Raw genomic sequence first — 9690 nt, 5'->3', positions numbered from 1 at the left:
ATGTATATCACCAAAGTGAGAAGCTAATTCATCTAACCTTTCCTCAATCCTATCAAAACGGTCAGAGGTTGCATTTGCTAGCTTTTCTATGGCTAAATCAAATTGATTAGAAAAATTTTCTACAGCTAGCTCCCAAGATGCATTAGAATCATTAGCTAATGGTTCACTTTCTAACTCCCAAGGTAGAGGTGCATTAGCTAACTTCTCTATTGCCAACTCCCAAGATGGTTTTGATTCATATTGGATACTTTCAGGTTGGTAATCATAAAAATTTGGAGAGTCACTATATACACATTGATTTTCCCAACCATAAGCAGGAGAATTGCTCCAATTAGCACTATATTGATCAAAACAAGGATTGTAATGCTCTAATTCATCATAACAATCCACATTTTGTGCTTGCATACATGTATTAGTAGCATGATAACCTCCACACAAGTCACAAATCACATGATAAGAATTAAAAACATTAACATTCCTCCTCTGCTCAATTTCATGCATCATGGTATCCATTTGAACTTGTAACTTAATTACATCAAATTTTGCCTTTACGCACCTTAAACCATCTTCAAAAGACATACATTCAGTAAATTCTTGGTTACCTCTATTAAAGGAGCTTTGCACTTGGAAACCATCCATTACCAATCTTCCATTTCTCAAGCATTGTCCTCCAAATTGTCCTACCCTTCTCATCACCTAAAATTGCTTTTAAACAACTTAAGAGCAAAATTAGTAAGAAGAATAAGTGATAAAACACATACACATATAAAACACAGAAAATAACATTCACAGTATAACTAATAATATGTCTAAACTAATAAAGTTGCTCTTCACACCGATATTACCAAATCTTCCCCGGCAACGGCGCCAAAAACTTGACGTGCGCGGAGTATACATATACAATTAAGCTCATCCTAATCAAGTTTTACATTTATAAACTCCTAAATACCCCACACGCGATTTATCGCAAGTATACGAATCGTGAGCGAGTATAGGGTATTAAGGGTCGATCCCACAAGGAAGATTGCAATTACCGGTACTACTAAAGCTTCTCTATTATTTAGACTATCAATGAATTATAACAAATTAAACCTACCGAAATTATACAAAATAACAAATGAAAGCTCCTTGGGTTGTGGTATCCCTAACTACTCATGCAAGTGCTATATTTGGATCATTAATTACTACCTTTAGGCTAATTATGGTGTAATTTCCTTATGCATTTGAATCCTACTTTCGTAGTGAATCAACTATACTCATAACTAATCCATACCTATTTTCATGGTTATGAAATTAGCTACAAGTTCATTTCTTCAATGAAATTACATGAAATGAATCACTAAAAACCACATAAGTGCACCTCTACTTTCGTGAGTGTACTCCCTATGTTTAGCACTTCTTGAACTAGTGTTAAATCTCAATTTTCATTGCAGAAACAACACCTTAGATAATCACAATTAATGGTACCAGATTAATCATGATTTCAAGAGCTAAAGTGCTAAATAACTTGCTCAAATCATAGCAGTCAAATAACCAAATAATAAACACTAACAATTATAGAAAGTTCAACCAAACCCAAGGTATAAACTTTAGAAACACATATTGAACACAAAATCCAGAACTTGTATATTAACTAAATTTGGAATCAAATACAAAAGATAAAGAGTTTGGAAGGAATACAACCCTTGTCACATGAGCTTTCTTCCTTGCCTTCTTCATCCTCCATCTTCATCCTAATCTAGATAATAAACAAGAATGGAAAGCTACACTACTCTATACTAAGCTAAACTAACACTAGAGAGATGAAAGAGCTACATTTCTGCAGCTTCCAGCTTCTCCCGTATGTCTCTCTCTATTTTTCTCCTATGAACTCCCCAATCTCTCCAATCTCCTATTTTTGCAATGCATTTGGCTATTTAATGATGAAAGGTGGTCAAGAAATGAGGATTACATCTCCCTTTTACAGCTGGGAATGTTTCTCACATGTCTAGCATCCAATGTGAGTTGGTGGAGGTGAAATTGATTTTTTACGCGTACAGAGCAGCCTTTTCTGACCAGTGATCCGAGCTGCTACAGTACCTCGGATCCGTATGGATCCGAGCTCGGATCCACTAACCCAGAAACAACCGAGGGTTCGGATGAATAGTGGATCCGAGTGTGGATCACTTGCTCTGTTTTTGGCCCAAATTCAACCAATCTTTTCTTGATGTTAGAGGCTGAACCAGCTCATGTCTAAAACACGAAAGTTGTAGCATTTTGAGTTATCTTTCTAATGCATCAAGAATCACCTCATTTGGATCTGTGTAGGCTGAGATATGACTGAAATACCCTTGCCTGCTCATTGCCCTGTTCCAGCTTCGACCAGTAGAAATTTGCTATTGTAATTCGGCATTTTGACCTGGAAAACCTTCAAACTGGATTTAGATGTCTTCACCAAAGTTGTAGATCTATCTCTTATCTTCAAATGGGTTCAAGAATCATCCCAATCCGATCATTGTAACTCAAGTTATAGCCGAAATACGAAAATGTGTCAAAACTGTCAAAATACACAAAATCCAAGTAAAAAGTGATAAAAACCTCATTTAATCACTTAAAAGCATTTTTCACCAATTATAGCCAAAATGATTCATATTCTTCCAATAATATAACCAAAGTGACTGAAAATAATATAAAATGTCATACAATTATTACGTAAATTAGTCACTTATCAAGGTGCTAGTAGAAAAACCCCTCAATACTTTACCCATGAAATTTGATCATGTGGTTGCCGTGATTCAAGAGGCAAAAGATCTCTCAACTATGACCATTGAAGAATTGCAGGGTTGGTTAACTCTTCATGAACAAAAAATTAATGAAAAATTGGAAGATGGTGCAGAAAAAGAAACGGTGGCGAAAGCGTTGCAGGTGCAGATAGATAAACCCAAAGAGAATGGTGATGGCTCCAGTCAAAAAAATTAAAATTTCAGAGGAAGAGGATGAGACCGTGGTAGAGGCAATTTTAGAGGTTGTGGCAGAGGTAATTTTTACCAACAGAGAGGTAACAATAATTATCCCAATAGTGAGTTAGAAAATAATAATTCTTGCAGACATAATATTCAGTGCCATAATTACAAAAAAAAAAAAAGAAGAAATTGGTCATTAGAAAAGTGAATGCTTGTATAATTCTAACAATAAAGGCGGGCATGCCAATATAGCAGAGAATAATGGTGAAAATGATAAAACTATTTTATTCTCCAACTCAGAAGTGGAAGAAAATAAAAAGAATAATTAGTTTTTGGATTCCGGATGCTATGATGACAAAACTATGTTTGATGATTTGGATAAATCTTTTAGATCTTTTGTTAAGTTTGGCAACAATGAAAGAGTGCCTGTACTTGGAAAAGGAAAAATCAAGATTACTTTGAAGAATGAAAAATCTTATTTTATCTCTGATGTCTTCTATGTGCCAAACCTTCATCATAATTTACTGAGTCTTGGATAATTTACTAAAAAAGGATTTGATTTACGATTCAAATATGACATTGGTTCTATTACTGATGATTGTTTGAAACTAATAGCAAAGGTACACATGAACACTAGCGCTTATGGCCTATCACGTTTAATTGTCATGATCTGCATTACTTTAGTTATGTTGTTTTTTATGATATTTGCTTGTGGCACATGCCTTTTGGTTACTTGAATTTTAAGAGTTTGAGTTTTCTTGTTAGAAAGAATATGGTGTATGGACTGTCTTCTATTGATTTTTCTACAAAGCACTTTTTGCGAGTCTTGTTTTTTGAAAAAGAAACACAGAGATTCTTTTTCTAAAAACAAGACTTGGAGGGTTGATCGTTCGTTGGAATTGTTACATTCAAACCTGTGCTCAATTAAGGTACCTACCAATAGAGGTAGTAAATATTTTATTACTTTCATTGATGATTTTAACGAAAAATTTTGGGTATATTTTTTGAAGAATAAATCTGAAACTTGTGATATTTTTAAGAGTTTTAAAGTATATATTGAGAAGTAAAGTGGCCAATTTATTAAAATTTTGAGAGCTGACAGAGGCATTGAATTTACTGTCTATGATGATTTTTTGGAGAAACATGGGATTAAACATTAGTTGACAGCCGGATACACTACTCAATAGAATAGAATAGCAGAGAGGAAAAATCAGACTATAATGGATATAGTGAGATCAATGATGCATGCCAAGAACATGCCTAAAGATTTTTTAGCCGATGCAGTTGCTTATACAGTATATGTATCTAACAAGTCTCCTACACAATGCGATTTCGGAAAGACACCACAGGGGTTATGGACTGGTAAGAAATCAAATATTTCTCATTTAAAAGTATTTGGTTGTCTTGCCAATTCCCATGTTCCAAATGCTATTAGGAAGAAATTAATGACAAAACAGAAAAATGCATCTTCCTTGGTTATAGTCATGAAACCAAAGGTCACATGCTGCTCAATCTAGATACAGGAAAGATGATTATTAGCAGAGATGTCACATTTGATAAGCAAGGAGTTTGGGATTTGACTAAAAAAGTTACAGATTCTACACCAAAGTATCCACCAATGCCATTTTATTTGGATGAAGGGAATTCTTCTAATCAACCAGTAGAGCAGTCTAGACAACATACTGGTGATTCTTCGTTTTCTGGGGTGCAATCAAATCTTGTGCAGTCACCTAATCGTCCACAACGAGAACGTTGCATGCCAGCTCGCTTGAAAGATTATGTTGTTGGTAATGATAATGAATTGTTTGATGAAGATATTGTAAAATTTGCTTTATTTGTAGATTGTGACCGAGTTACCTTTGAGGAGGCTGTCATGGGTGATCATTGGAGTCAAATAATGGATGAGGAGATACATGCAATTGAGAAAAATAAGACATGGGAGTTGATCACACTTCCATATAGGAAGAAGTTAATTGGTGTCAAGTGGGTCTACAAGACCAAGTACAAGCCAATTAGAGAGATAGACCGTTACAAAGTAAGATTGGTGGTTAAAGGATACAAGCAAAAGACAAGTATTGATTAATTTGAAATTTTTGCTCCAGTTGCTAGACTTGATACTGCTCGCATGATTATATCTATTGTTGCCAATAATTCTTGAAATATTTATCAAATGGATGTGAAATCTGCTTTTTTGAATGGAATTATTGAAGAGGAAGTATATATTGAACAACCTACAAGTTATGTGAAAAAGGCCAAAAAAATAAAGTCTACAGGTTAAAGAAGGGTTTAGATGTAACTAAGGACCCGAGATCAAACAGTTTAAGTTTTTGGGTCAGAGTTGGATTTCTAACTTACATATTGGACTCTTTGGTAGACACTCTCGAGATATTTTCATTATCACGTAACAAACACATTTCGAAACTCTGAATCCCAGAAAAGCTTAATGTATCTGGCAGTGGATATTTGTTTCAAACTTTACCATTAAACCTTGGCAATAAAAAGATAATCTCAAAGATCAATGGTAAGATTGTTTTCATTATGTTTAATACATCTACGAAGCAAATTGGTAAAAGACAATGTTTTACCAATACAACAACAGCAATCGACGTAATCTTTTATTGCACGAAAAAATGAACGACTAAAGTACAGCATAACAATGGGCCCCCTTTTCGGGTCCCTTTTGACTGCTTCTTTGCAAGTATAGGCAAAGAAATTTCATAACAAACCATTGTCAAGGTGTAGTTCTTAGGGGAACACATTGCATATTATCATGCCCTTTTAGCCAAGGAGACAATCACATTGATGAACTGAGTCTTCTCCTTGGACATGCGATCAGAAAGTATTTTCTTGTACCTGGAGAACACTTCTTCTATTATTCCCTCACCAAAGTGACTAACAAGCAAGGGTTCAGCCACAGCTCTCATGCATTTGGCAACATTATATCCACCATCCTTGAATTCATCAAATTCAAAATATTCACTATCATGTGCATTCCAATGTATCTCAGTTGCCTCGTGACGATCAACCGTAAAAGACCCTTCCATCTCAACAAGTGATCTTACTTCTGCAGGTGATGGTGTGTATTGTGGGATATTGAATGAATCTAGTTTCGTTTCTTCAATTTGGCCCTGCATCGTGATGTTGATTTGTTAGCACCAATCCATAGAATCCTTGCTAAATACTTTGTTTTAGCGGTCAAAGTTGTTATGTCGACATGAAGTTGTCTAATTAATATCTTTAATCACTCGAGGATCATACAAACATGTGGAGAAATCCTAACTTAATATCAAAATTGTAAGATTTGGTTCTTCCAATTTCTGACCCCTCAAAATCAATCAATTCCGACCACGCATAACTTGTTTCTGAACATATGTCCTCTCTTTAAAGTACTATGCACAGTTAAGAATTCATGAGTATTATTCTACTTCTGCTAGTTACATTTTGTAATTTGAGAATTTAAAAGTACAACTCTTTTACTTCTACGATAGACAACTCGGATGTCTGGTTTAAAGATTGCAAGCGTATTAACTTCTTTGTATAAAACTCGATTAAACCTAATTTCTAATTTGTTTAGTGGTTTGAAAGTAAACAAAAATTGTTCTATGCTGAAACCCAGTGTGCATTGCAAGCAATTTAGACAATTTTCCTAAGGTTATTCAACATATATTCAGATATGTACCTCAGAAATCATCTGCTTGAGGGCCAGAGCTAAAAGGTCCCAAATGTAGCAACCATCCTTGCTACAAGGATCTTCACTTTTTCTCCCCAAAATTGTCAAAACCATGCGGCCACCAGTTACCAATTCTTCTGCTCGGCAGCTCAGGAAAGTCGAGAAATCCTTCTCAAACTGATCGATGTATGCCTTTATCACACTTGGAGGGCTTGAACATGCCATGTAAATGTTTCCTTTGTTAACCTCTTCCAATTCAGGGACCTAAGAAGCAAAATCAACGTTACTTATAATCACTGAAAACATTATTGATGGGTTGCAATTTTGTCATTTGTTTTATTATTAATTTTCCCTATTACCTGACTTGATATGGATTAATTATTAGATTCTACTCACTTTTCGTAATTTGTATTTATTTCAGGGAGTAGATCGAAAATATCATAATAAGAGCCAATTTGATAATTATCGGAAAAGAGTTCAAATGGCAGGCAATCAAGGGCATTCTTGGAACAAGGAGATGCAAGACCTTTTTGGTAATTTTGACCGAACACAGCAACTAGAAAAGGGCAAAGAAAGCAAACCTGGGAGAGCTTCTTCTTCCTCTCCAGAGGAGGGAGCCGCCGCAGGCATTAGACTAGGCATTAGATAGGAATTAGGGGAGCAGAGGATTTGTTCTCCTGAAGCTTTTGAGCTTTGACTTTTCTTTTGTTAGCTTTTGGGTAGTTTGAATTCTCGTATGTCAGAGACCATGAAAAACCCATGAATCATTTGCTGTAGCTTTGTTCTTTCTTTTTCCTTATTGAAGCGAATTGAGTTCTCCCGGTCAATGACAAAGGCCGCAATTGTTCCTTCCGCTTTGTATGGGGTTTTCTCATCAACAATGAGCTAAATTCATTTTCTCTAGTCAAGGACAACGGATGTTTTGGGTCATCTAAAATTGTGAGATCGTTTTAATTTAATCTTTTTCTTTTATTTATCGGTATCCGCGTATTTCCTGATTGCTATGCTTATGGTTATTTAATTAATTGGTTGTCTTGGATCCGGATAATTAATTGATTTGGTAGCCTACTGTCAATTAGGGCATTAAATCCGTAATTGTTTAATTGTCCTGAAATAGTGACAACTGACACGATTAGATTTGTGTCAGGGGAATACGCGGGCTAATCTAAAATAACCCTGGTAGTGCGTTATTTGGTTAGAATAGGGCTCCTCTAATACGTAAGGCAATTGGGGAATTAAATTCTACGGGCGTACCTAGGATTATTTCTCAATTAGAGCAGTGATTAACGGGCGTACCTTGATCACCGACACAGTAAGGAGGGGTTGACTGCCATCGCTTGTTTGGTAGTTATAACCTATTTATTGATAAATAATTGGGATTGCCTTTGCATCGATGATCAATTAGGTGAACCATTGCTGAAGTTATTCCTTGGCTAGATCTTTAATTATCACTCATTTGATTTTAGTACTTTGTTATTTAATTTTTAGTAGTTTTTTTAGATTTTATTTGAATTTATTTGATTGTCACTTCCTGCATAAAAACACCCCCATTGTCACGTGAATTTGAAAAGAAACAATTACTCCCAGTCCCTGTGGATTCGACCCTACTCACCGCTATCTACAGAAATCACTTTTAGTTTGAGCAGGTTTTATTATTGCACAGGCTTCGACAACCTGTCAATTATGAATGTTATATAAAAGAAAATGGGGAAGACATACTTGGGATAGCCATTGAAGACTATACGATGAGTGAACAAAATGAAGACTTTTGGCGGGGAAAAGCCTTTGGTAGAATGAACCAGGAACTCCAGCGAAAACACATGGTCCAAACTCTGATTCCATCTGCAGTTTCAGATTTTCTTGAAACCGTGGCACAGACTTGAAAATGGTGTTGAAATCATTGCTCGGAAGATCATTCAGATATACATGATATTCCGGAGATTTTTGTCCTAAAATTTTGCGTTTCTTCTCGACAGTTTTGATAAGCTCAGAAACTGCCAGAAAAGTGTTAGGTCCAGATGAACATCCCAAGTCTGCAATGCTGATGCTTTTGGGGAAGAGGCTGCAGTAGAGATCAGTAATGGCTGCTTCTGTTATTGGCTTGGTCATTAGTATCACCTTTTGCTGCATGTCCAAATTGAAGGTAAAAAATTACTAATCAAATTGGTTTCCTTCTTTCTCCAAATTGGTAGTGAATTAATTTAAAAAAACTATGCACGTAAACAAGAAGACCAAGATAGAAACTTGGGTGCCAAATTTGAAGATTAAAATTGATCCGAGAGAACCAAACATACCCTCAAAAATTATATGAAAAAGTGCAGCGAAGAAAATGATTCACTAAATTGTCAAAAATATGGAGCAGAATTAAGATTAAGTACAATATAGTTTAGTGTTACCTGAACCAATGAGTTGTTTGCATAACTTGTATCTCCAATCCCTCCATTCATGCGAAGAACATCAATCACCTCCATCACTCTCAATTTCCCTTTCGTCTCTTACTTTCTTTTGATGAAGCAAAGCCGAATAAGCTGACCTGCTTTGCCTTGATTTTGTGTGTTGTGCTCAATGTGTTCAAGTCCCATTTATAATGGTCTTGTGACAACATGGAAGGTGAAACAGAATTGTCCTCTAGGATTTGAAATAGGGACAGTTTTATTAATTTGTTGGTCTAGAAAGTAGTGGCTATAAATTATTTCAGATTACCGATACACGTGATGGGACTGAAACTAGTACAAGTAGTAGTAGTAACGACTCCGAGTGCTCTACGTGTTCAATTCAGCAACGTTTTCTTTTGTTTCGAAGTTTCGGAAGGGGCAGAATTTATTCAATTCGCACTGCTGTTAACCATTAGCACACCAATAAAGAGTTTGTTATATATTTTCGCAGGTAAAATATCCAATAATTTTATCAAGTAAAATATCCTTCTGACACAAAATTCTAAGTTTAAGAACTAATAATAAAGTTTCTCTTTTATTAATTTGTTGGTCTGGAAAGTAGTGGCTATAAATTATTTCAGATTTCTGATACACACGTGATATGTACAGCTTTGTGAGTTTGTCCAATAGCAGGCCATCATTT

At 35.4% G+C, this 9690-nt stretch overlaps 1 protein-coding gene across 1 annotated transcript; it reads right to left on the bottom strand.

Moving 5' to 3' along the window:
• Nucleotides 1-5521: 5521 nt before the first annotated feature.
• Nucleotides 5522-9178, bottom strand: LOC113764800 (salicylate carboxymethyltransferase-like). The gene is made up of 4 exons (XM_027308800.1): nucleotides 9009-9178; nucleotides 8332-8736; nucleotides 6622-6876; nucleotides 5522-6070 (listed from the first exon to the last, which is right to left on the bottom strand). Exons 1-4 carry the CDS (start codon nucleotides 9081-9083, stop codon nucleotides 5711-5713), a joined length of 1095 nt encoding a protein of 364 aa, XP_027164601.1. The 5' UTR covers nucleotides 9084-9178; the 3' UTR covers nucleotides 5522-5710.
• Nucleotides 9179-9690: the final 512 nt, after the last annotated feature.

Source organism: Coffea eugenioides, chromosome 3 (assembly GCF_003713205.1).
Source record: "Coffea eugenioides isolate CCC68of chromosome 3, Ceug_1.0, whole genome shotgun sequence".
In the NCBI taxonomy this organism is placed as follows: Eukaryota; Viridiplantae; Streptophyta; class Magnoliopsida; order Gentianales; family Rubiaceae; genus Coffea; species Coffea eugenioides.
This window is presented reverse-complemented; position numbering and strand designations above follow the sequence as displayed.